The sequence below is a fragment of the Littorina saxatilis genome, linkage group LG17 (assembly GCF_037325665.1).
Source record: "Littorina saxatilis isolate snail1 linkage group LG17, US_GU_Lsax_2.0, whole genome shotgun sequence".
Lineage (NCBI taxonomy): Eukaryota > Metazoa > Mollusca > Gastropoda > Littorinimorpha > Littorinidae > Littorina > Littorina saxatilis.
In genome coordinates, this window is record NC_090261.1 from 46,503,491 (window position 1) to 46,531,383 (window position 27,893).

Below are 27,893 nucleotides of genomic sequence, written 5' to 3' on the forward strand. Positions count from 1 at the left end.
ATGTACAAAACCAGAATCAGTCTGGTTTGGTTCAGACGCACATCTTCAGAATGCTACTCAAGTTCATGACAGCTGTCAGCATTTCAGGGTGAACGGAGAACGAGAGAGAGAGAGAGAGAGAGAGCGAGAGAAAGAGAGAGAGAGAGAGAGAACGGAGAACGAGCGATAGCGAGAACGAGCGAGAGAGAGAGAGAGAACGACTAAGCGAGAGAGAGAGAGAGAGAGAGAGAGAACGACTGAGCGAGAGAGAGAGAAAGAGATGCAATCGGTTTCTTATCTGAAGCCATTCACGGGAATATTCTTTGATCGAGCTCTCGAAAACCACTCGAAGAGTTCGCCGTTCAATTTCTTTATCACATCGACTCTTTCTTCTAAAGTCAGAAATTTCCGTTTTGACATGATGAGACCGCGATCGACGAAGGATGAGACGAAGATGCATCACAGTACAGAAAGTAGAAACCCTAACTTGTTTTTGTTTGTGAGTTGAGTTCAATTCACGGCATCGACCAATGAGCGTGCACCATACAAAAAATCAATCTTTCAAGTGCTGTCGTTGGCTTACAAAATAAGCTTCTCGCGCGTTCACATCGCCAGCGAGATTGTATTTGCAGAACCAAGATGGCGGACCGTTGTTGACAGGTAACGAACCAAATCGGGACCAAAAGAGAGTGTCCGCGTCCGCGCCTTTGAGGTGTCCGCTCTTTTAAGGTGTTTTTGAGTGTAAAATACATCCGTCCTCACTTGAAGTGTCCGTTATGCAAAGGTGTCCGCCGAATTAAGGGTCCGCTGGATGCAGGTTTTACTGTAATAACAAGGGTATTTATATGGCACCAAATCCCAACAGAGTTCTAAGCGCCTTCCAAAACTAAAAATCAACAAATCAGTAAACAAATATAAACTTTTAAAGTCATGTACATGATGAACACATGGGGGGGAGAAAAAAACAGAAAAAAAATCAATTAATCTTCATTATAACAACAATATACATTTAAGAATCGTCAAATGAAATAAATACACAATCAAATACACATTCAAATAAATCCATCATGGACCCTGACAAGAGATCTATTGTACCAGCTTTTGAGAAGTTGTACATTCAAGCATGTGAAATAAGACGTATTTTAGATGTTAACAAAGCTTTGCAGCTGTAATGAGGATCCATAAAACAGTAAAGTAAATTACCCCATGCAAAATATTTTGGTGACTCGTGAGTGTTTTCCTATCTTCTTCCAATATTCTGAGAGTTAAAGTGTGTGTGTGTGTGTGCGCCTGCATACATGCGTGTGTATTAATGTATGTGCTTGCATTTGCAGGGGGGAGGGTGGGTGCGTAGTTATGTGTTCCTCCATGGTAAAGATAACCAGTACTTCTCAAGTTGAAAACTTGTTCTCTTTCAACTCCACAGGGTCACTCTAGCTTCATCACGCACATAGACTGGTCCGAGGACAGCCAGTACATTGCCTCCAATTCAGGCGACTATGAGCTGCTCATGTGTGAGTATATTATCTTGTCTTGTCCGTAGCTCATAGCATGCCACTGTGGGAGGAGGGATAGAAGGGGGTTGGAGGGGAGTCACCATTGTAGGCAGTCTCTGTGCGCAGTTTTCAACTGCACTACATTGTTTCTTGTACAGTAGAGCCTCCCTATTAAGACCTTCCTTATTACGACTTCCTCTAAGTTAGGACTTTAAATTTCATGACCGATCCTTTTTACTCTGTTTACATTCTCTGTACTACGACTACCTCCTTAACCCGACATACGACTGACAAATCATGGTCAAATGCGACTTTGTTATTCCCAAGAAGAAGTTCAAAACTGTGCAAACCTTGATGTTGTTTTGAAAATTGAGCAAACAGTTGACGAGCACAACGCAACTGCGATGTCGTCTGCTCAAATAGGCTCCATTCTCCGCAAGCGTTATTTCCTCTGTTGACATGTTCGCGACTGTACTTTATTTTGAATAGATAAAGGTCATTGGCCAGATGTCTGCTTCATTTAGCAAAGAACTGTGCAGGAACTCCTTCCTTTTAAACACGCAAAGTTACAGAAACGTTATGAAAGAAATCCGATCATCGAACCAAAACCGAAAGTTGTGGTGACGTCATGTCATTTTGCGATGTACGTATGCAAAGCGTGTGTAACATTTTCGGTCTAGCTAACAATGGCGGCCGACGAACATGGGTTTTGAAATCTGGAATTGTTCGTGGTTTTCCCCGATCCGTGACCGAATGACGCGATATATAACCACGCGGCGTTCGTTTGAATCAATAAATTCTCAGAATCCCGTCAGTGAAGTTTCAAGGTGAGTAGTGGAGTACGTGTCCTAAATTACTCAACTCTGTGGACAGTCCGTAGTGCAGTTGTCCCCAAGTTGAATGAGTGAGTCAAGTTTCATCGTGAAAACTGACGCTTTTGGCTACAATTTTACATCAGTTTCAACACACTGCCGCGGTATTCGTTTTGTTCCTTGCGTTTGGGACACTTTTCTTTTTCAACCAAATCGTTGCTGGGTATCGTATGACTATGATTAGTAGCTGGTATCGACATCGATGTGCATGTTTTGGGACCGCTGCTTTCGTTCGACCTCAGTTTGTTTATTTCAAACCTTAACCCACGAGTAGTTACGTGGCTTGATTAAACAAGCAAGAAAACTGTGTGGGTAATTAATTGAATTAGAAAACAGGTCACCATAATCGTTTAAGGGAAAAATAACATTACTTTGTGGGCGGAATCAATCAAAACGCCAATGTCATTCCGGATCATTGACGGACCCGGACATAACAAAACCATCCTCCATAATACGACCCCTCCCTATTAAGACCTGATTTTGTCAGATTTTGGGAGGTCTTAATAGGGAGGTTCTACTGTATTATGCTGCAGTTTGTCATTGCTCGAGTGTATCCTTCTTCTGATTCTCTCTCTTTTTCTCTCCCTTGCCTTTTCTCCTTTTCTGTGTGTGTGCGTGCATGTGTGTGTGAGTGCATGTGTCTTTGTGTGTGTGTGCCTGCGTGCCTCCATTCATAGGTGTGTGTGAGTGAGTGAGTGAGAGTGTGTACGTGAATGTGTGGTTTGTTTATTCTTTTTTAAGCAAAATAACGATCAGTATGAATGATCAGAGCTTTGAGAAAGTCAAAGGTAAACTTGTCAGGTAAGCAGCAACATTGTCTCATGATTACAGGGACAGCCAGCACGTGCAAGCAGCTGACCAACCCAACCACCATTCGTGACATCAAGTGGGCGTCTCAGTCCTGCACTCTGGGCTTCAACGCTGCTGGTAGGTTTTACAATATTATTTACTCTATGCTTTGTTTGTGGCGCCTGTGTCGATGTGTGTGTGTGTGTGTGACTGTGTGTGTGTGCACATACACTGTATTAAAAGGTTTGTGTGTGTGTGACTCTGTACGTGTGACTGTTTGTGTGTGTGTGTGTGCACTAACACTGTATTAAAAGGTTTGTGTGTGTACATCAGCATTTCTGTGCATATCTATCTGTGTGTGTAAACAAGTGTGTGGATGCTCAGTCTCATTGATCTTCCTGTCTTTATTCAGGAATCTGGCCCGAGGGAGCCGATGGGACGGACGTGAACAGCTGCAACCGCAACCACAAAGAGACGCTCCTGGCCACCGCTGATGACTTTGGCAAGGTCAACCTGTATCAGTACCCCTCAACGCAACCCAGGGTATGTCCGTGCTTTGGCACCCGTTATGTCGTTACAGAGTGTTAACCTGTATCAGTACCCCTCCACACAACCCAGGGTAAGTCCGTGCTTTGGTACCTGTTATGTCGTTACAGAGTGTTAACCTGTATCAGTACCCCTCCACACAACCCAGGGTAAGTCCATGCTTTGGTACCTGTTATGTCGTTACAGAGTGTTAACCTGTATCAGTACCCCTCCACACAACCCAGGGTAAGTCCGTGCTTTGGTACCTGTTATGTCGTTACAGAGTGTTAACCTGTATCAGTACCCCTCCACACAACACAAGGGTAAGTCCGTGCTTTGGTACCTGTTATGTCGTTACAGAGTGTTAACCTGTATCAGTACCCCTCCACACAACCCAGGGTAAGTCCATGCTTTGGCACCCGTTATGTCGTTACAGAGTGTTAACCTGTATCAGTACCCCTCCACACAACCCAGGGTAAGTCCATGCTTTGGTACCCGTTATGTCATCACTGAGTTGGTTTTATGGGGGAAGTCGTAAATTGGTGTATCCAGGGTTCGTACAGAGTCCTTGAACCCTGGAAAACTCCTTGAAAATTGGAAAACCTTTTCCAGGCCTTGAAAAGGGCTTGAAAATAGTTTTGTTAGTCATTGAAAAGTACTTGATTTTTCCAAATTGTTGCCTATACATTTCGTCAGCAGGTTGTCTTGTTTAAAAAAAATGCAACCCCCTTTTTTTTCGTCAAATACAGTACACACATTTTGGGAGAATAAAAGATCGAGTGAAAATGAAAGCAGACGAACTAACTATTACTAGTCACCCGTAGTTGCTTCCCTTCCCGGAAGTTGGCAAGGGAAACAACTACGGAATGACTAATAGTTTGCAGACTTGAAAAACTGAAGGTAAGCTTGGTGCTTTGCATTAATTTGGGGAAAATCATGTCCTTGAAAAGCATTTTTTGGTCCTGGAAATGTCCTTGAAAACTCATTGAATTGTATCAGCTCTGCCCTGCAGGAACCCTGTGTATCATACAAGGCGGGTTGCAGTGTAGTGGGAATTCATGAAGGAGTTGAGTTTGCTCTCGACCACAATACATTTATCCCTATGATTCCAGTGAAGTCAGTCTGGACTTTTTGTTGTTACATGCAGAATTTCATTTGTAATGAGTTCAGTGGCAAATGAGTTATGCTGCAGCGAGAAAATGATATTTTGGTAGTGTTCTTAATCCAAGTGAATGGTCTTGCATGAAGGTATCTGTATCTACCATAGTTATACCGATACTAGTTTCATGAAATTCCCTCGCTTTGCTGTATTTCATTAGAGTTTGCTTTGGTTTCCTTTGCGTTTCAGTCTCCTGCCCATTCCTACAGAGGGCACAGCAGCCACGTCACTTCCGTCTGCTTTCTGTTCGACGATTCTCGTCTGGTGTCGACCGGCGGCAACGACAGTGCCATTCTGCAGTGGCAAGTCGTCTAGTCTTCTGCGCAAAGCACTGCCAGTATTGCTCACAGTATCCGCGTACCATATTTTGGGGCCTACAATGCATCATGGCATGTCAGTCAGATTAATTTTATTTGAGCTAAAGTAGTTATTCAGTCAGGTATTAGAAAAAAATTGCCAATTAGTCATGTGCAAGATAGTGAATGCAATTTCGAAATACTCTGGGGCCTACAATGCATTATGTCATGTTAGACTAATTTTATTTGAGCCAAAGTAGTAATTCAGTCAGGTATTAGAGAAAAATGGTCAATTTGTCATGTGCATGCAAGATAGTGAATACAATTTAGAAATGCGCTTTGCTAGCTCTGAGTGGCATGTGGCCCAAGTCATAGACACAGTTTACTTTATTACCTCAGATAAGAAAGCTGAGTTGAACTTCTGTTTTGGTGTTCCTCTCCTGCTTCTCGTTCTAATACAGATACGTGCAATCACCCTGGTCTTTTGATTATTACTTATGACCGATGGGTTTGATATCCGCATTAGATGCTACTGAATACTTTTTTTGGGTGCATTTGTATATGCAATAGCTCAGGCAGTTAGAGTCAGTGTCACATATTTTAGTAAAACAGCTGAATTCAATAATTGGTTAAAAAATATTTGAAAAAAAAGCCCTCGCTGCACAAAAGGCACTTGGGTCAGATTTGATGCGTGTTGTAGGCCCAAAAATGTGGTACACTCCTGGCTAAAGGAATACAGCTTCTTGAGAAGAATTCTCACACTTTCAGGAATATTCCTCATTAACAGAATGGGTGAAACGTGAATTGTTTGTTTGATAAACTCGGTACTATACATATACAATTTGTTTGTTATTGAAGATTATTGTATTTGTGTATTGATTTGTGTATTGATAACCTGCTCATTTCTCTGTGAGAATAAAGTTTTGTGCGGATGTTTTTGTTGCTGATTGTTTTTCTTGTCCTTGTTTCACTTATTGAGCAAAGATCTATCTTCAGCTATTTAGTGTTATTAGTAGTTATCCTTGTTTAGCAAGTGGTGTTAGATACCAGTGTTAGATACCAGAAATAAATTGTGAAATGTACAGATTTTTTAAAAATTGGTATTTCATACAAGGATTTTCTGTAGTGTAAGAATAGATGCATGCCAGAAGAATGTCACTACAAAAATAGAACATTTGTGCATATTGAAAAAGACACCAGTGAGATTTTTTTGGGGTCTTGAAAAAGAAAACAAGTACAAGGCTTTTAGAGTTCTTTTTCTTTGTAGGTATTTTTTATGAAGCGACTAGACAAAAGGGAGATTATGGTGTGTATCAAAAGATTGACGACCAATTTTGTAAGAATTGTTTTGTGAAATTTTAGTTTTGTTACGTTCCACAACATCAGTACTCCGCGACACCAACCTGTCTTATCACGTGTTCATCGAACTGTTTAAATTTGTGAAACTTATTAATTACTGTGCAGTTGTCATTATGTGGTTTGTGTGTGTGTGTGTGTATGCATGTGTGTGTTTTAGAGTAAGGGTTTAGGGTTTGTAAACAAATACACCGACTGACAAATTCTCAAGCAAGAGATTTTGAAAGAATGCATTTGTGTTGAATGTGCGATTGTAATTTCACTGTAGAATATATGTACCTACTGTTTTGTTTTGTTTTTGTTTTCCTGTTTACACATACACAAATCTCTTTGCATGTAGTTCTCTATTCTGGGTTTTTTGTTAGGATTTTTGAATATTTCTTTTGTGTGATATATGTGTGTATTTCATAAAGGTTACCATGCTTTCTTTTCTGTAAATCTTGCTCTTCTGCTCTTGTTATACAATATGAATTTTCTTGTTCCACTTAGCAAAAATGCAAGATTTTTGACCTGGTGATATTTGTTGCCCCACCCCACCCCTCCCTTTCTCCAAGTCCATGTCTGTTTCTTTTTTTTTTTAATTCTCTGCTTTCAGCAATGCCTCTTGTGATAAAGTTTGTTAAAATTCAAGAACAATTGACCTTTGATAAAGTTGTTTAACTGCTCTTTCAAATGCCTTGCTGTTTTTCAATAATGTTTTCTTTCTTTTCTTTTTACATTTAGTCAAGTTTTGACTAAATGTTTTAACATAGAGGGGGAATCGAGACGAGGGTCGTGGTGTGTCTGTCTGTCTGTCTGTGCGTGTGTGTGTGTAGAGCGATTCAGACCAAACTACTGGACCGATCTTTATGAAATTTGACATGAGAGTTCCTGGGAATTATATCCCCGGATGTTTTTTTCTTTTTTTCGATAAATACTTTTGATGACGTCATATCCGGCTTTTTGTAAAAGTTGAGGCGGCACTGTCACACCCTCATTTTTCAATCAAATTGATTGACATTTTTGTAAAGCAATCTTCGACGAAGGCCGGACTTCGGTATTGCATTTCAGCTTGGTGGCTTAAAAATTAAATAATGACTTTGGTCATTAAAAATCTGAAAATTGTAATAATTTTTTTTATATAAAACGATCCAAATTTACGGTCATCTTATTCTACATCATTTCCTGATTCCAAAAACATATAAATATGTTATATTTGGATTAAAAACAAGCTCTGAAAATTAAAAATATAACAATTATGATCAAAATTAAATTTACGAAATCGATTTAAAAACAATTTCGTCTTGTTCCTTGTCGGTTCCTGATTCCAAAAACATATAGATATGATATGTTTGGATTAAAAACACGCTCAGAAAGTTAAAACGAAGAGAGGTACAGAAAAGTGTGCTATGCAGCACAGTGAAACCACTACCGCGTTGAACAGGCTCGTCAGTTTTACTCCGTTATGCACAAGCGGCGGACTACGGTCATTGTGAAAAAATGCAGTGCGTTCAGTTTTATTCTGTGAGTTCCACAGCTTGACTAAATGTAGTCATTTCGCCTTACGTGACTTGTTTGTTTTGTTTTTGAATTTTGGCTATTTTATGCTCTTAAATGGTTGGATTGTTCTTTCTTGACACGTACATTTCTGTTTTGGGCTGAATTTTTAGTATGTTGTATTTGGAATAGTTTGTTGGTAAATATATGCACAGATTGTTGTCCTTGTTTTCTCCTCAAGATTTTTAAGTGCTTGCTCTTCTCAATGTATGGATGTTGTGATTTTTTTGTGTTGTGGAATATTATTAAAATGTATGGCTGTACATGTACATTGATAATCCTTGTTCAATTTTCCCTCTATCCTTCATTCCTTTTTCTCTCTCACTTCCATTCCGTGACGCAAATAAAACTAAGCACTTTTGGAATAAAACAAATTGTTCGTAAAAGATCAAAAACAGTATTAAAATTTCTTTGCTGTCCTTTTCAGTATAGCCATCATTTTCTGAGTGTTGCTGAGTTTCTTGTACTGCACTTTGTGTTGAAAGGATGATCTACAATTTGCATAGGACATCAGACTTCCAAGTCGATGGTGTGGAGGAAGTAACGTGGATCGGTGTTGCTGGGATTTATTTTCTTCTGCAAATTTGCCTAATGGCTCATTTTGAGACGTTTTTGGCAGTTCTTTGCCTAGCCTTTTCCCCGATGTAAAAAAAAGTTTGGCATTTCTGCCAAAATGGCGGGAAAGTTTTTGTTGATTTCAAATAAGTTTTAGGCCTACGCCTAACAATCTCCCTGAGTTAGGTCATGTCTATCTTTGCCTATTTACAGTGAAGGTGTGAAACGACACAAATCTGTAACAGGAGTGTCACAGTGACATTGTGAGAAGCCTTGCCCATGACAGTAGTGTCAGTACAATTATCCCTACATTATAGGGCCATTTGGCTGATTTTTTTGTAGATCCATCTTTCTTCTTTTTTCCTTTTTTTTTTTAATCACATTTGGTTGTGTCAAGATATTTTTGAGCAATTACAATTCATTAAATTTGTCAGCTTTTTTTTTGTGTTGATTGTTTTCTTAATGAACTTGTGCAGATTCTCAAAGTATTTCCGACTTTGTTATTGTAGACATTAAACTGCTAATTGGATAAGAAGCACCTAACCTAATTGTGTGTTAACTTGACTTCAGAATTCAAAGAAATCTCTACTTTTGCCTGGTATGAAGAAAAGGAATAACGGGGCTCTTTCCTATTTTGGTAGTTTAGGTTGTGTTTTTGGATGCTATATGAAGTCAGCCTATTTTCCTTATCATAATTCATATGGTGAAACGTCTTTCTATGACATATTTATGTATTAAATCAGTTCATCATGTTCTTTGTTGTCAATCCTAAATGCATATGTTTTAGACTGAGATTTGTTGTGTATAAAACCGAATTATTATTACTGTTGTGTTTACATAAATTATTAAACTTGTTTCACATCTTATATTCTCTGTGTGTTTGTATGTGTGTGTGTGCCAGTCTGTATGTCTGTCCTCTGTCTCTCTGTCTGTATGTAACTGTCCATAGCTGCCTGTTTAAAAGGTGAAGCGAAAACAACATTGTGTGTGTGTTTGTGATACAAGAGTTCACAAGTTTGAACTGATCTGGACATTACATAATTTCAAGCACAATCAGCTTATTAGTGAGATGGTAACAGCCAAAGTGTATAATGAACAACTCGCAATCACTGATGCACTGTTATGGAATGAACACAACATTGAACAGATCCCAAAACCATTGCGAAACAGTGTGCACGAGTCTTGTCTAAATACTACAAACTTTCATTTCCCGTTTTAATCGAAGCAACCCGATTTTCCCAAACATTGGGATGATTAAGTGCAACATGAAAATAATTGCATGCTGTGTCAAGAACTACTTGATACATTTTATCGTTATTATTTTTAGTTTTAGTGAGCAAACATAAAACATTTGACAAATTTCATTTCTAAGTTTCAATTACATGTAGTCCTGACCCAAGAACGTGCATGCCAAAAGGCAGAATCAAAGCATGCTTTTTTTGTTTGCTTCCGAAAAGGAAAATGCATCTTCCTCTCTGAACCCAAGGACTGGGTGGCCGAGTGGTAACGCACTTGCGCTCGGAATCGAGAGGTTGCGTGTTTGACCCTGGGTCAGGCCGCTATTTTCTCCCCCCTTTCCTAACCTTGGTGGTGGGTTCAAGTGCTAGTCTTTCGGATGAGACGAAAAACCGAGGTCCCTTCGTGTACACTAAATTGTGTCGTGCACGTTAAAGATCCCACGATTGACAAAAGGGTCTTTCCTGGCAAAATTGTATAGGCATAGATAAAAATGTCCACCAAAATACCCGTGTGACTTGGAATAATAGGCCGTGAAAAGTAGGATATGCTCCGAAATGGCTGCGATCTGCTGGCCGATGTGAATGCGTGATGTATTGTGTAAAATAAATTCCATCTCACACGGCATAAATAAATCCCTGCGCCTTGAATAAAAATTGAAACAAGAAGGGCAAAGCCCATACGACTCACATGCTTGACCTTGACCTTTACATGACCTTGACCTTCAATAACTAAACCTAGCAATGACATCATACACTAAGAACTGCTTTACACATTTTTCCTACCAAAATACATGTGACCTTGTCATCCAAGACAAAGCTGTTAATTCAAGACATAGGAAGTACAATGGTGCTTATTGGCTCTTTCTACCATGAGATATGGTCACTTTTAGTGGTTCACTACCTTATTTTGGTCACATTTCATAAGGGTCAAAGTGACCTTGACCTTGATCATATGTGACCAAATGTGTCTCATGATGAAAGCATAACATGTGCCCCACATAATTTTTAAGTTTGAAACAGTTATCTTCCATAGTTCAGGGTCAAGGTCACTTCAAAATATGTATACAATCCAACTTTGAAGAGCTCCTGTGACCTTGACCTTGAAGCAAGGTAAACGAAACTGGTATCAAAAGATGGGGCTTACTTTGCCCTATATATCATATATAGGTGAGGTATTCAATCTCAAAAACTTCAGAGAAAATGTGAAAAATGTGAAAAATAGCTGTTTTTTAGACAACATTTAAGGCCCCTGCGACCTTGACCTTGAAGCAAGGTCAAGATGCTATGTATGTTTTTTGGGGCCTTGTCATCATACACCATCTTGCCAAATTTGGTACTGATAGACTGAATAGTGTCCAAGAAATATCCAACGTTAAAGTTTTCCGGACGGACGGACGGACGACTCGGGTGAGTACATAGACTCACTTTTGCTTCGCATGTGAGTCAAAAATAAAATAAATCCCTGCGCTTAGAACTGTACCCACGGAATACGCGCGATATAAGCCTCATATTGATTGATTGAATATGAAATGAAGAACTAGAAAGATGTTGGAACAAAGGGGAGTAATCACTCTTGATTTAGAAAACAGTCTCCTGGCGCCTGAGAGAATAAGATCCAATGAAATGAACAAGCGACTTACAACCTCAGTGTCCTGCTTGGTTAGTTATGATTCTATTGAGCCGATTATGGACCAACTTGTATGCCATTGAACATGTAAGGATAGTCACACACACACACACACACACACACACACACACACACACACACACACACACACACACACACACACATTCACAGACATTTAATAAATAAATAGATAACAATTAAAAAAAGTAATAAGAAGAATACATGTACTAACAAAACAAGAAAATGTTGCATGTTTGTATGCTTGATCCGAGTGAAATAGGCATATTACAAGGTAACATACAGTTGATATACTGTTCACACAAAAAAACCGCATAGTTGCTACTTGCCAAATTTGTTTTATTTTTCGAAAAAATTAACAGAAAATCCAATATTTAGATTATTTGTTTGAAATTTGGTATGGACACAGTTGAATGCACACACAGTTCATTTGCATCTTCAAATCAATCAGTCAATCAATACGATTGGGTGCCGAGGCTGTCAAGTCAGTAGGGGGTGTGACTGCCTTGAGCAGCAACAACTGCCCGGCACCTTCTGGGCATGGACTGGATCAGATGCCGGATACAGTCGACTCCGGATATTACGTCACCCCTCGGGGGATGTTTTTGAGCGACGTTATACGCGGTGACGCTGTATCCGGTTCATCAGTTAAAACGTCACTTTTACGCGCGGGTGATGTTATATCCGGAGTCAAAGAGTTATGTCCCTTTCTAAAGTACTGACTGTTTTAATAAAACTATGTGCAGAAATGGAAAGTGCAACGTTAGTGTTGTTTAAAAATCACAACAACATATTGTTGTAAGTTTTAAACTAACTTATTACAATAATCTTTAATTCAATTCCTCATACTATAGAATTGTGGACTATTCTCTTCTTTGCGTATTTCCAAAACCTGGCTAGACCATGAATACAAAATTGTATACACAAAATGTTCCCCGAAGTTCGGCAATCGTATCAACGTACAATGTCTCGACATGTATTTCTCTCTCTCTCGACTGTACACAGAGATAAGAACAGCCTCGCTTTCACCTAGATCCTGCCTAAAAACAATGTTCAGACCTCATGTTCAGACTCGGCGTAATAATACCGAAAGGACTACTTAGTTTAGCGTTCAAGTTCAGTCGTCCGCATACTCGAAAGTGAAAAAAAGATGAAACGTTTTGCTACAGTATCGGAGGATGAACTGTCGAAGAAGAAAAAGAATCTCGTACCAACCACTACGCAGAAGACCATCCGAGTTGTCCAGAAGAAGTTCTGAAACACGTCACGTTCCAAATCAAAAGACGACATTCTATTCTCTTACGTCACTATTCTTGGTTTACGGTACCATTCGGCGGCTTTGCTACGAGTATGCCATAGTCTTGGTTGGCCGAGACCTCAATGAGGTGGAATGCGAGTGATTAGGTTTGTTGATTTTGCTCGGAGAAGTGGTCCGTGTTCAAGCAAGTTTCTTTCTTCTTTGAAAACAAAAACCCTAAGACCAGTGAATGTCGAGATATATATGTTAATTGGATCTGTGATCCAAACATGCCTTTAGGTCAATCTCGATGGCAGTTTATTCCACTCGCCCTACGGGCTTGTGGAATAAACTTCCATCTCGATTGACCAAAAGCCATGTTTGGATCACAGATCCAATTAACTTATAGTATTGTCGGCTACATGCTGAGTCTGAGACAGGTTGCTAGTGTTGGAGTGTCAAGCTCCGTCTGGTTCCGTCGCCGACAATCTCAGTCTTTAATTATAGTGTGCGACGTTATTAGCTTTAAGGACACACACACACACACACACACATGGCTGTCGTTCATTCATATTCTGCTAGTTTTGACGTGTCCTTGATGTTCGAAGAAATAAAAATGACGAGAACTTCATGGGTCCTTATACGTAATTACTGTCTATTTGACTTATATATTATTATTAACGAAGAAGTTTCTCGTCAACAGCAAAGTGGCTGCCCACCTTTACGCACAATCGTTCTGGTAGTAACAACTTTGGGTTCATAGTTACCCCCTTTCCCCCATCCACCGTCTCCACCACATCTAGTGAGCGGGACGTTATACTCGTTAGACTACTACTGTATTATTATTATCATTATAACGTCACTTGATATAACGTCCATGGCTTTCCAAGTAGAGTCATAATAGTGCTTTAAAAGTGCAGTATCACTTTTCTCAATTTGTCGGTTCACTGCACTTAGTGTTTTGCACAAAAAAAGTCATTAAAATAAAGAAATAGCACCACAAGCGGCTTTTTGCAATATTATTATTATTAAGCTCTCTCTCTCTCTCTCTCTCTCTCTCTCTCTCTCTCTCTCTTTTTTTCAGTTTTGGCTGGGGGGGGGGGGGGGGGGGGGGCTAAAGCTCCCAAAGCCCCCCCCCCCCCCCCCCCCCCCCCCCCCCTCTCGTCCGGCCCTGATGCTCGATATGAAACTTTAACAAAAAAATGTGTATTAAAAACCAAGACAGGAACTCACAAAACGCAACATTTTTCTTTTAATTAAAAACCTAGAACACTGAGGAACCTAAGTAAGGAACTCACAAAACGAAATGAAATGAAACATTTTTCATTACTGACTAAAGACATAGAACAGGAACTCACAAAACGAAATGAAATAAAACATTTTCTTTTGATTAAAAACCTCGAACAGGAACTCACAAAACGCATGCAGCAAAAATGATTATGCCTTGAACCTAGTTTTCCTTGGGCCTCTAACAATGGGAAAACGGAAAAACTTGAATACCGTTAACACACAAAACTTGTGACACGTGTAGGGTAAATGAACATGCCTTGACAGTCGTTTACCATGCAAACTGCTGCATATGGGGATTGATATGACGTTATAACCGACATGGATGAGTGACGTTATAACTGGGTGACGTTATATCCGGTGACGTTATATCCGAGGTTAAAATAGTCTTGGAAAGAAGGAATTGAGCCGGGACCGGTGTTTGGGTGACGATATAACGGGGTGACGTTATATCCGGCGACGTTATAAACGAAGTAGACTGTATCTTGCTGTGGGATGGTGTCCCACTCCTCCTGAAGTGCCTGCAATAGATCGCGGTGATTTGCTGGCGCTTCTTCTCGCCTGCGCACATGTCTGTCCAATTCATCCCAGAGGTGTTCTATCGGGTTCATGTCTGGCGACATGGATGGCCAGGGAAGCACCTGGACATGGTGGTCGGTGAGGAACTGGGTGGTGAGTCGTGCTGTGTGCGGGCGAGCGTTGTCCTGCTGGAATATGGCATCCTGGTCTGCCAGAAGAGGAAGGGCGTGTGGGCGCAGAATTTCCTCCACGTATCGCTGGGCAGTTATGCGCCCTTGGACGTGCACCAGGGTGCTCCTTCCAGCGGTATTGATCGCCCCCCACACCATGACGCCTCCACCACCATGAACGGGTGCCTCATCCACACAGTTGGGCGCGTAACGTTCGTTTACTCTCCGGTAGACCCTCCTCCGACCATCATGTCGCTGGAGCAGGAAGTAGGACTCGTCGCTGAACCACACGTGTCTCCAGTGATTCCGGACGGTCCAGCGAAGGTGCTGGTTGCCCCACTGCACTCGGTTCTGGCGATGGCGGCGGGTGAGGACAGCTCCTCTGTGAGGTCTGCGAGCTCTCAAACCAGCTTCATGCAGGCGGTTCCGCACGGTCTGGTCCGATAATCGGTGTGGCCCGGGGAGAGCCTGGACAGAAGATGAGGCCGACAGGAAACGATTCCGGAGGTGGCGGAGCCGTATGAAGCGGTCGTGAGCAGCAGTTGTCGCCCTTGGTCTTCCCGCTCGTGGCAAGTCAGCAACGGAGCCAGTGGCTTGAAACCTGACCCACAGTCTACTGATGGTGCTCTGGGACACGTGGAAGTGCCTGGCGATTGCACTTTGACTTTGGCCTGCTTGTAAACGACCCAATGCAATTTGGCGGTCTTCTCTGCTCAATCAGGCCATCTTTCGTCGCTGAATTGTCGTCTGATTTCTTTGTGGCGAACAATCCGCTTTTATGGGTTTTGGAAGACATGGTGAGAGCTCAATATTCCCCGAGTTTCACGAGATTACACTGAAGCATGACGAGTGGTCATGCCAAATGAGCAATTTTGACATTGTAGCCACTGATAACGCATGCGTCACGTGCAGAGCTCACTTGTGGCAATGGATGAAAGGTCGACGACCAGATAAACATTTTCTGCAGTTTGGTGGATATCCTTGTAGCCATATAACTAAATTAACCAAATATTACAAGCTATGCGTTTCTTTTTTTGAACAGTATACAAAAAGTGTCTCACGCGACCAGCATACTTGAGTACATTTAATAAACAAAGGGAGAACATAAGGTGAACTTTCATGGGAGGTGTCCTCTCATCGGAGGACCTGACATCGCAGGTCCCACTGTTGCATAAACCTTAACTAAGGGAGACAACGTAAGTGAACTGTGGGATTTTTTTGTTCAAGGAATGTCCAAATTAACACTGGTGTCAACTTGCGAAATAAATTCAGCAAACCCTTCCACTGTGAATAGATATAAACTTGCTAACGGATTTGCTGTTTTTATATTTAGTCAAGTTTTGACTAAATATTTTAACATCGAGGGGGAATCGAAACGAGGGTCGTGGTGTATGTGCGTGCGTGCGTGTGTGTGTGTGTGTGTGTGTGTGTGTGTGTGTGTAGAGCGATTCAGACTAAACTACTGGACCGATCTTTATGAAATTTGACATGAGAGTTCCTGGGTATGAAATCCCCGAACGTTTTTTTCATTTTTTTGATAAATGTCTTTGATGACGTCATATCCGGCTTTTCGTGAAAGTTGAGGCGGCACTGTCACGCCCTCATTTTTCAACCAAATTGGTTCAAGTTTTGGTCAAGTAATCTTCGACGAAGCCCGGGGTTCGGTATTGCATTTCAGCTTGGTGGCTTAAAAATTAATTAATGACTTTGGTCATTAAAAATCGGAAAATTGTAAAAAAAAATAAAAATTTATAAAACGATCCAAATTTACGTTTATCTTATTCTCCATCATTTGCTGATTCCAAAAACATATAAATATGTTATATTCGGATTAAAAACAAGCTCTGAAAATTAAATATATAAAAATTATTATCAAAATTAAATTGTCCAAATCAATTTAAAAACACTTTCATCTTATTCCTTGTCGGTTCCTGATTCCAAAAACATATAGATATGATATGTTTGGATTAAAAACACCCTCAGAAAGTTAAAACAAAGAGAGGTACAGAAAAGCGTGCTATCCTTCTTAGCGCAACTACTACCCCGCTCTTCTTGTCAATTTCACTGCCTTTGCCATGAGCGGTGGACTGACGATGCTACGAGTATACGGTCTTGCTGAAAAATGGCATTGCGTTCAGTTTCATTCTGTGAGTTCGACAGCTACTTGACTAAATATTGTATATTCGCCTTACGCGACTTGTTGCTTTCTATCGTTATTTTCAAATAAAAGCAAAGCAACTGGCATGTTTATTTTTTAGATTTATCGTCTGTTAGCATTTTGTGTGAACAATGGACACGCCATGCTATTTAAACACAGCGTATGAAGCGTACGGCTGTTGAACTAAATTTCAACCCGTTTGTAATAATCTGCTGTTTTCTTGTAGTTATATTTAGTCAAGTTTTGACTAAATATTTTAACATCGAGGGGGAATCGAAACGAGGGTCGTGGTGTATGTGCGTGTGTGCGCGCGTGTGTGTGTGTGTGTGTGTAGAGCGATTCAGACTAAACTACTGGACCGATCTTTATGAAATTTGACATGAGAGTTCCTGGGTATGAAATCCCCGAACGTTTTTTTCATTTTTTTGATAAATGTCTTTGATGACGTCATATCCGGCTTTTCGTGAAAGTTGAGGCGGCACTTGACTAAATATTGTATTTTCGCCTTACGCGACTTGTTTTTAATTTATTTTGACACGAGTTCAATACATGCAGAAGTTAAATCTTCGATCTGAAGTATACAATAATGAAATAAAAATAAAATGAAATAAAAATCAGGATAATAAATGCTTTTATATTTAGTCAAGTTTTGACTAAATATTTTAACATCGAGGGGGAATCGAAACGAGGGTCGTGGTGTATGTGTGTGTGTGTGTGTGTGTGTGTGTGCGTGTGCGTGCGTGCGCGCGTGCGTGTAGAGCGATTCAGACCAAACTACTGGGCCGATCTTTATGAAATTTTACATGAGAGTTCGTGGGATTGATATCCCCGAACGTTTTTCTCCTTTTTTCGATAAATGTCTTTGATGACGTCATATCCGGCTTTTCGTGAAAGTTGAGGCGGCACTGTCACGCTCTCATTTTTCAACCAAATTGGTTGACATTTTGGTCAAGTAATGTTCGACGAAGCACGGACTTCGGTATTGCATTTCAGCGTGATGGCTTAAAAATTAATTAATGACTTTGGTCATTAAAAATCTGAAAATTGTAAAAAAAAATAAAAAAATTATAAAACGATCCAAATGTACGTTTATCTTATTCTCCATTATTTTCTGATTCCAAAAACATATAAATATGTTATATTTGAATTAAAAACAAGCTCTGAAAATTAAATATATAAAAATTATTATCAAAATTAAATTTTCCAAATCAATTTAAAAACACTTTCATCTTATTCCTTGTCGGTTCCTGATTCCAAAAACATATAGATATGATATGTTTGGATTAAAAACACGCTCAGAAAGTTAAAACGAAGAGAGGTATAGAAAAGCGTGCTATCCTTCTCAGCGCAACTACTAAACCGCTCTTCTTGTCAATTTCACTGCCTGAACGGTGGACTGACGATGCTATGAGTATACGGTCTTGCTGAAAAATTGCATTGCGTTCAGTTTCATTCTGTGAGTTCGACAGCTACTTGACTAAATATTGTATTTTCGCCTTACGCGACTTGTTTAATTTGTTTGTATCTATTGTTTCCTTGTTTTGGAAACTACATGACAGATTTCGATAATATAATGTTGAATAACATTTGCATTCACGTGGTGTGTATTTTATTACATTGTACTTGTTATCTCATTATTTATTTTCGAATGAATATGAAACAGTACTCCCAATGTCTCGCCTCAGGGAATATAACAAGAATCCTGTGACATGTGATGACAAGCACCTGAATCAAGATGTTTTGAAAGTTTATTTATTGAGACTCAAGTATGACACGCGTCCAAGTGTGGTAAGAAACGATACTTTAAGAAAGATTAGTTATGAGAAAGTGTAATCATAAACAACCAGAATGGTTCATTTTCGTCTATGATTAATCGTTTCAATAACTACAATTGTACATTGCATACTTTTTTTAATTTTCTATTGCGATAATATATGCAGGCTAGGTGTGGATTCACATTGTGTCACGCATATAGGCTCATTCAACTTTGACGCCGGTGGCAATGAATTAATTCCCTAATCATTGAAAACGAAAGGCGCAGTGGGATGCAATATGCATTGTGTTCCAAGTCAGTGTGCACTGGAGAAACAGAAAGATGAGGACGTTTGCAGTGCAGTTGCTCTGCTGTGGATTTTGTGAGTGGCTACAGTCTGCATTGGTTATTGAGTTGGTTGGTGGGTTGGTTGATAGGCTAGCTTGTTGGTTTAATTATCGATTGGTAAAATACACGATAGAAACATTTAAAACCTGCAACAAGATTTCATCTTATAATGTTCATCCTAAGCCACAAACAAGTTCAAGTTTTATTAGTCCATAACCCATGGGAGCATTTTGAACAATAAATACAATCAATACAATCATGATATATGCTAATATGGTAAATAAGAAAATAAAAAAATAAAAAGATAATGAAAAACGGTTACAAATTCAAAGTCCAAAATATTCTTTAGCAATTTCTTTTTCTTAGTAGCAAACAACTTTTTAAATTTAAGTGCATTAGGTTTTTTCCAATAGTAAGGTATGTGGTAACAACTCAGTGCTTTCTTCTTTGAAAAAATCACAGACAAATAAATAATGGAATTCATCACCTATGTCTTGTGATACACATTTGGTGCAAGTTTTTTCTGACCTCGGGATGTTGAGATAACGTTCTTTCTGTACAGGCAAATTGTTGTTTAATGTTCTAAACTTCATCATTGAAACACATTGCTGATATGGCAGGTATATGTGACATAGTCTTCACATGCAAAAATATCTTAAAACATTCGATAATTCCAAAACATATTTTTTGTTCCAATTTCTGTAAACCATTTACTGGTCATACAAGCTTCTTTTTACTTTCGTTTTAAACCATGCGCTTGAGTATTGAACATTTTCTTGAAAAGTTTAAAGGCCAGAGAGACCAGTTTCTTTTAAGGTTTTTTCAATAAAACATAAATAATTAGATTCAATCATCTTGTTGATATACAATTTATAAGGAAAGCAATACACAATACTTGAAACATTATTTTTATGAATAGGACTAATCAGTTTATACCAATAGCAAAGCATTCTACATTTCATATTAACATCTAGTGGATATTTTCCAAGTTCACCAAATATCATAGCATTTGGAGTTGATTTTTTTAGTTTGAAAACAATTTTATAAAAACGCAATTGAAGTTTAGTAGCAAGTTCACAGGAACCAAAACCCCATACTTCACATCCGTATAATAAAATTGGAGCAATCATTTTATCGAACAGGTCAACTGTATGTCCACAGGCAGTGACAATTGTCTACAAGTACGCAAAAGAACAAACAAATGATGATATCTTGGGACGAGAATTTTAACTAGTTGGTTGGTTGTTTGGTTGCCTGGCTTTCTGTCTGTCTACTTGTCTGTTTGTTTGTTTGTCTGTCCATTTAGCGCTCTCTCTGTCTCTCTTTGTCTCTCTCTCTATTTGTCCACCTCTCTCTTCATTTTTTCCTTTGTTTTCTTCCTTTCTTCCACTCTTTTTTTCTTTCTAAGCGTCTTTCTCTGTTTGCGACTGTCCTTGTTTGACTAGTCTCCGTCATCTGTCCTACCGCGGTCGGTCTTTCTTTCTGTCTTCCAATTCATTCCTTTTTTTCCTTTTCAAATATGTTTTTTGTTTGTATTCTTCTTGCCTTCTTTCTTTCTTCCAATCACTCCTATATACTTTTCTCTTTTTGTATTCTTCTTTGATTGTTTGTTAATTAGTTCCTTTTTTTTCTTTTTTTTCCATTCACTCCTGTCTTTCCCTTTTTTTTCTTGTACTCCTTCTTTCTTTCTTTCTTGTTTTTCTTTCTTTCTCTTTCTCTCATTCTTCCTTTCTGTTTTTCCTCTTTCTTCCATTAATTCCTTTCCCCCTTTCTATTCTTCTTTCTTCCTTCCTTCCTTTGACTGACAGCTAACCTGAATGTGTGTTATGCGTAGTGCTGTTCCAGGGGAACGAGGGGGAAAGGTTGTCACGTCTTAAGAGTCGAGGACACATGGAGGGGGATGGCCCAGTTCCAGGTCTCCCTACAGGACAACCTCCCTCTCCTCTTGTGAGTGACATTGACCAGTTACTACGATGGAGAGAGAGAGAGAGAGAGAGAGAGAGAGAGAGAGAGAGAGAGAGAGAGAGAGAGAGAGAGAGAGAGAGAGATGATGATGATAATTAGTTTTAACGTCCTCTTAGAACCAATTGGCCTATCTTGGGACAGGTAGAGTTGATATGCTTTATGGGGGGACAGGACACTGGACAGACATGCAAACAGAGAACACATATGATCGTGTTATAGATCTGGAAGTCTGTTGTTGCGATATTTCAAAATGGGGATGGTAGTAAAGATTTTGTTGGGGTTGTTGCCATAGTGTACGCGAAATATAGTTGAAGTGGAGCGGTTTTGTAGGCTTATTTGCTTTTTATTTATGTAAAATATTTTTTAGACTTTTGGATAAAGCCAAAATAATGTAATAAAGAACTGGCTGAATAAGTAAATAAATACGTAACTAGAAACATAAAAATAATTATTAGCCAAATAAGAATATTAAATATAACTTGCTAAAATAATATATCAGAATGGGGAACTTAAGTTCAGGTAGGAGGGCGGTGTATGTGATTTAGCCTTGTTTGAATAGAGCTATGTGATAGGTGTTGTAGGCGCTTTGGTTGTTGGGCGTGGGGGGGGGGGGGGGGGTCGGTGGGAGAGAGGGTTGAGGGGTGGGAAGGAGGAGACGGGATGAAGTTTTCAAAACAGATGTCCTATTTCAGCCTTATGTATTGAGAGACACAGGGTGTATGCTGGCTTCCATTGAAGCGTGCAATGTTTATCTAAAAACTCATGGGGTTTCAGTTTGTGTTCGTTGACAAGGGTGTGTAGGTTGCGGAAATCTTGTTGGAGTGATTGGCAGCGGTCAAAGAGGTGTAAAAAAGATATTAGCTTTCCACATTCACAGAGACGGGGAAAGAACTTGTGAGCGCATCCATCCGTGCGAATTCTACGAAGTATTTTAAGGAGGGGGGTGGGGAGTGTAGGCCTGTTTTGTTTTGTTTGTCGGGGCAGAATAAGCCAACCATGGGCATCGCCTTCTGTTTTTAATTCTGTTTCCCAGTGACGCCAGGCAACTTTGGCCATTTTGTGTTTTGCTTCCGTCTTTGTTAATTTGAGGTCATGAAATTCTGCTTGATCTGTGACAGATTCTTTTGCTGCTCTGTCAGCCATATCATTGCCTCTGATCCCCGTGTGTGAGGGGATGTACATAAGGGTCAATTCTGTTCCAGAGGCAATGATCTGGTGACAGAGGAACAATATTTCCGTCTGAAGCTCTTCCCGGTTTCTGGAACCATTTTGGAGAGCAGTCAGAGCTGATTTTGAGTCGGAGAAGATCACGACTCTTGTTGGGGGTTGAGGGAGGTCATTGATATAGTGGCATGCTCTTAAGATGGCGTACATTTCTGCAGTGAAAATGGACACATCCTGGTTGAGTTTGAATTTTTTAGTTATTTTGAGGTCAGGGATGACAAAAGCACAGCCGGCTTGGCCATCATTTTGTTTTGAGCCGTCAGTAAATATTTGTAGGTGATCTTTGTAACTGTTTGAGATTATTTCTCTTACTATTGATGAGACAGGCACAGGGTTATCTTTCTTTGTTATACCCAGATCATGATCAGGGATGATAATGGGGGACTCCATGAACCAAAAGGGGAAGGGGTTAATGGGAATTTGGGCCATCCTACCTGGGTTCACCCCACTTTCTTGTAATATCGGTTGAACATAGTCTGCTAGTGGGATTGTTGCTTCGTATATTGTGGGTGTTTTTCTTTTTAGGTTTTGGTAAGGGGCCGAGGTTATCGTGTCGAACTCAGCAGTGAGCTCTTCGTTCACAGCATTATCAACTGTACTGGCTCTTGATACATACTGCGCCGACTTTAGCCTTCTTTCTTCATCGAGGGGCAGCCAGCCAGCCTCTTGATACACTAGTTTGTTTATGGAGTGTTTTGGGAGATCAAAGATGATTTTGAGGGCAGCCATTTCGGCTCTTTCCAATAGTTTTAGATTCGATTTTGATGCAGCAAAAAATGCTTCTTGACCATATGTTAAACGGGATCTTATAATGGCTTTCGTAACGTGAAGCAGGCTGTCTTTATTTGAGGCCCAGGTCTCTCGTTTTAATACTTTGAGGAGACTTAGTGCTTTCTTGGCTTTGCCGACAAGGTTTTTGATGTGTGGTCCCCATGTTAGGTTCGGGGTGAAGGTAACGCCAAGGAATTTGACTTGTTTTTTAGACTCCAGGGGTGTATTGTTGACGATAATTGTGGATTTTTCGTGTAGCTTCTTTCTGGTGACAACCATGAATGTTGTCTTTTCGGCGGCGATTTCAAAGCCGTTTGTGTGCAAATAATGGATTATTTTGTCTACTGCGTTTTGATATCTCTTTAAGTTAGTTTTGTGTTGAGTTTCCCTTGGTTTGTGATTTGACCACAGAGCCAGGTCGTCTGCATACAGTGAAATCACTGTTCCATTCGTCCCGGCTCTGTGTATGTCATACAGCATGATGCTGAACAATGTCGGGGCAATGACACTGCCCTGAGGGACTCCCATGTTAACTTTGTGTGCTGTGGATACATCTCTGCCTACTCGGACTTCTAACGTCCTTTCGTTGATAAATTCATTCACGAAATTGTACAGTCTTCCTGATATACCAATGTTTTTCAGTTTTTCCAATAGTTTGGCGTGCCAGACTGAATCGTAGGCGCGTTTAATGTCAAAGAAGGTGGCAAACATGGTTTTGTTTCTTGCTCGAGTTTTTTTTAATGTGGGCAGCTAGTTTAACAATGTTATCTGTACAGGACCTGGACTTTCTGAAGCCGGCCTGGCACGTGGGGATGATGCCATGTTTCTCTAAGTAGTGTTCCAGCCTATTCTTGATGATTCGTTCATAGATTTTGCCAATATGGGGCGTGAGAGATATGGGCCTGTAACTAGATGCTAACTGCTTTGGTTTTCCGTCTTTTGGAATTGCTATCACCAGCGCTTCTTTCCGCGCCTTGGGAATTGTGTTGCTTTCATAACAGGATTGGAAAAACTTAAGCAGTAGGTCAAGGAGGCAGTCAGGGAAATGTTGTATCATTTTATATGAAATTGGATCTTTGCCAGTGGACTTGTTTCCTGTCTTTATGCTTTTTATTGCTTTCTTTAGCTCCTTTTTGGTTAGAGGATGGTTTATTGGTAGGGTGTTATCTTCAGCTGGGTGAGTGTAAGTCTTTTGGTGTTCTTCTCTGTATTCCCGTCTGTCTGCTTCAAGGTGTTCGGTCTGACTGGCCCTGGCAAAAGTTGCTGCCAAAAGCTCAGCCTTTTCAAGGTTGTTTGTGGTGAGTTTATTGTCAACTATCAAAGGTTTTTCCGGGAGTTTATACCTGTGTTTGATTTTAGTTATCTTTTTCCAAATTTTTCCAGTATCCTCTGGGTTATTTACTTCATCCTTTACAAACTGTTCCCAATAATCTCTCTTGGCTTTAGCGACTGTGTGGAACATGTGACTTTTTGCTTCTCTCATTACCTCTTGATTTGCATCTGTTTCATTCTTCAAGAGGTCTGATGTGGCTCTGTTTCTTGCGTTTTTGGCCTGTTCACAGTCATCATTCCACCAGGGGTTTGGTGCTGTCTTTCTTTTATTTCTGTTGGTGGTGTTTGTTGGGATTGTTACATTAGCTTTTGATATGATGAATTCTCTAATGTTTTCATAAAATGTGTCTATGCTTTCTGATTCTATCTTGGTTATGTCGCAAGTAGAACATTCTTGTCTGAAGGCCGACCAGTTGGCTCTTTTATAATTGAATTTGGGAAGGCTTGTGTCCTCTGCGAGACCGGGGTTTATGTTATGTAGTGTGAGTAGAATTGGCCTGTGGTCCGAGTGAAGTGTGTCGGGAATGATCGTCCAGTCAGCTCTACTTGCTAGTTTTGTACTGACAAGAGTTAAATCTATAGCTGTGGCTGATTGTTTGTTATTATCAGGAATTCTAGTTGGGGTACTGTCATTTAACACAACCATGTCTGAGTCTATTATATGGTCTGCCAAATGACTGTGTGTGTTGTTGTTCTTGAGTTTGTCATCCCAAAGTGCGTGATGGTCATTGAAATCTCCAAGTACTACCCAGCTGTTTGTCTCACTTTGGAGGTCCCTGATCCATTTTGTGTATTCTTCTCGACAACCCGTGGGGTAATATACATTCACAATGTTTGCCTTGCCGCTCCCCTCCATCGTGATCTCAATTGAGCATGTTGAGCCATGAACACCAACGGTGGGTGCGGGAGACATGGTCTGTAGATAGTGAATATCTAGTTTAATATAGATTGCTACATCTGTTTTATTTCTTTGCACATCTGGGTCTATAACTGGTGGGTAATAATACCCATCTATTTGAGGGAGTTTATATTTTGGGACAGTTAAGGACTGTAGGGCTAGAATATCTGGTTGTCTAACACTTAAGAACTGTGTGAGGTAATTAAGGGTGGTATTTATACTTCTGCAGTTCCATTGTAAAATGCTTAAGTTCCTTTTTAGTTTTGGAGAATGTGGATTTTGTGCTGCTCTACTCGTTGAGTTAGCCATGGGGAAAACAAGTAACAGAAGAATCACAAGAGACATGTATGTCTGTGTTTTCACTTGAAACATATCCGTTATAAATTTTAAATTGCCTTGCCAAGGCCAATTAATTCAGTCTCTGTAAGATCTCTGACACCTAGTGTGGTGAGTGTGAGGAGAGCGGGGCTTGGTTGTTTAAGAGTCACATTCTTGTCGGTTAGGTTTTTGTATACCTTGGACATGCATTCCAGGAGGTAACCGGGGTTTTGTTTGAACTGGGCATCGACAATTACAGTCATTATTTGCCCCAGAAAACAATGCAGCCCCTGGTCTTCTCTTTCAGGACTTGCCGGTCTAGTGCGGATTTTTTCCATAGCAAGAGTGGCCAGTTCCAGCTCTGCTTGGTTTCTTTTCATTTTGTCCTGTTCAATGGCCAGGGAGATTTGCTGGCCAATGCTGGCTTCAATTTTTGTCAGCACCTTCTGTGCAATTTCATCTTCTTGCTTTTGAGCTAGTTTGTGTTTTGCGGCTGTAAGGCGCGCCTTTTGTTTTAGGAGTTCTGCTTTGTTTTTAGTGATTTTTTGTGTGGAGAGCCTGCGGCTGTTTGTCAGGTAGCGCCTGTGTTTGTTTGGTGGTAACAGTGGATTTATATGAAAGGCGACGTCTAGGAGCTGGTCTTGGGTGAGAATCCTGTTTGTTCACTGCTTCCCCTAGTGATTTGGGGTTTGCAATGGATGCAAATGTGGGTTTGAGGGACTCTTCTCTTCTGTAAAAGTCATCATGTACCATAGGAAGGTCAGTTTCGGCATGCTTGGCCATCAGTTTAGTTTCATTTTCTGTGTGAAGTTCGTTTTTGGCTCTTCTCAAAGCTTCTGAGAAAAGAATGTAAGAGCATGCCCTGATTTTGTTTTCCCGTTGTCTGAGTTTGTACTCGGGGCACCCTAGGTATGCCGCCGAGTGATCCCCGAGACAGTTAATGCAGTGTTTGGGGTTAGTACAAGAGCTGACAGGGTGGCCGTCCTTAGACCCACATCTGGGACAGACGTGGGCTTTGGATCGGCACTGGTCTTTCGAATGCCCGAACCGGTTGCACTTGACACAGCGCCTCACAGGAGCCACAAAAGGAGTGACGCGAAACTCCTGGTTCTCGAGGCGGACTGTGTCAGGCAACACGGCCGTCAGGAAGGTCAGCCTTACTGCCGATGAAGAGGAGCCATCCTTGTTGGTAAGGCGCCGGGCAACCTTTACCAACCCAGCCTGACCCCCATCAGCTGTGACGGTGACGAACTCCATGTGTACCATGTCATCGTTGGTGTGTGACCGATCAACACCTTTGATCACTCCTTCTGTGGTTGGGACGGGGATGGAACATTTAATTGGAATGCCGTTTAGATTTTTCATGTTTGCGAGCTGTTGTTGTTGTTTTGAGCCGTGGCAGCCTATCAGCCATTTGTTTTGGGGTAATGGGCGAATGAGCAGGACTTCCCCTTCGACATGTTTGATCTGCTTATTTCTTCCCAAACCGAGACCACTGAAGGTTGCAGGGCCTGTTTTGAGGTCCTCAAGGATGCATGGAAATTGGAGGAACACTGGTTTGGTTTGATCTGGTTTGAGTATCTTTCCAGTCTGATGGGTTTTCTTTTGTCTGTTTGTTTTGGTTTGGGCGTTTCCGCCTTCGGTTGTCTGAGCAGAAGTCTTGACCGACAGTTCCGGTTCGGCTGTCTTTTGTTTATGCGAGCGGTTTTTGCGTTTGCGGGCTGTGTGAAACACCTCATTGTCCGTTGTCTCTGAGGTAGAGTCAGACTGACAATGAGGCTGATCTGCGCAGACGCTCTCAGTACGTGGACGCTTGCAAGTTTGGTAAGGAGGACAGCCTCCCGCGGTTCAGGGTGTTGCTTTCAATGAGAAGCGCTGTACCAGTGGTCTTTGTTTTCTTCCCCTTATCAGAGGCGTCTGATGTGGGGTTCGCTTTGTTACGCATGCTCGCGCCGCGCCCCGCGGGGTCTGCGCTACGTGCTGGAGGCGCCGGAAACGGATTGCTACTCTGTGGGAGATTGCCAAACCCACTACCTTTTGTTCCCTCGCCAGAAGCGTCTGGTTCGGGAACATCCGGTTGAGTAACCACCATCCCTCCGGGAGGAGAAGATGACGCGGGAGGACCCGCGTCAGCCATGCGCCTAGCAGAGCGGAACTAAAGAGAACAATAGACAAGAGTTGGGTTCGTTACACCCCCTTCTTCTGACCTAAACACAAGTTACAAAGCGGAGATAGGCATGAGGAAAAACATATACACATAAATGTTAGACCAGAAAATGAGAAAACAAAATAACAAAACAAATGACAAAATAAATGAAATAAAGGGAAGTCTGATAAAGAATACGGGACTAAATGAGTAAATCAAGCAATAACTACAACAAACAACAACAAAAGGAGTTAGGCCTGACCACACGGGCACGGCTTCGGGGACGAAAAACAAACACTCAAACACACACAAAACGGAAGA

The 27,893-nt window shown here is 40.8% G+C and overlaps 2 protein-coding genes across 9 annotated transcripts in view; both read left to right on the forward strand.

Moving 5' to 3' along the window:
• LOC138953448 (echinoderm microtubule-associated protein-like 2) overlaps positions 1-9,429 on the forward strand; it is a 116,472-nt gene extending 107,043 nt beyond the window's left edge. For all 8 annotated transcript variants that reach the window (XM_070325264.1, XM_070325263.1, XM_070325262.1 and 5 more), the window contains 4 exons: positions 1,406-1,493; positions 3,179-3,274; positions 3,549-3,679; positions 5,010-9,429. In XM_070325264.1, coding sequence (XP_070181365.1) covers positions 1,406-1,493; positions 3,179-3,274; positions 3,549-3,679; positions 5,010-5,135 — 441 coding nt within the window. In that variant the 3' untranslated portion in view covers positions 5,136-9,429. The remainder of the gene's footprint in view (positions 1-1,405; positions 1,494-3,178; positions 3,275-3,548; positions 3,680-5,009) is intronic.
• A 9,431-nt stretch (positions 9,430-18,860) lies between these two features.
• Positions 18,861-27,893, forward strand: part of LOC138953488 (phospholipase B1, membrane-associated-like) — a 43,702-nt gene continuing 34,669 nt past the window's right edge. The window contains exons 1-2 of the mRNA XM_070325330.1: positions 18,861-18,952; positions 20,753-20,865. Of these exons, the coding sequence (XP_070181431.1) occupies positions 18,913-18,952; positions 20,753-20,865 (153 nt within the window). The 5' untranslated portion in view covers positions 18,861-18,912. The remainder of the gene's footprint in view (positions 18,953-20,752; positions 20,866-27,893) is intronic.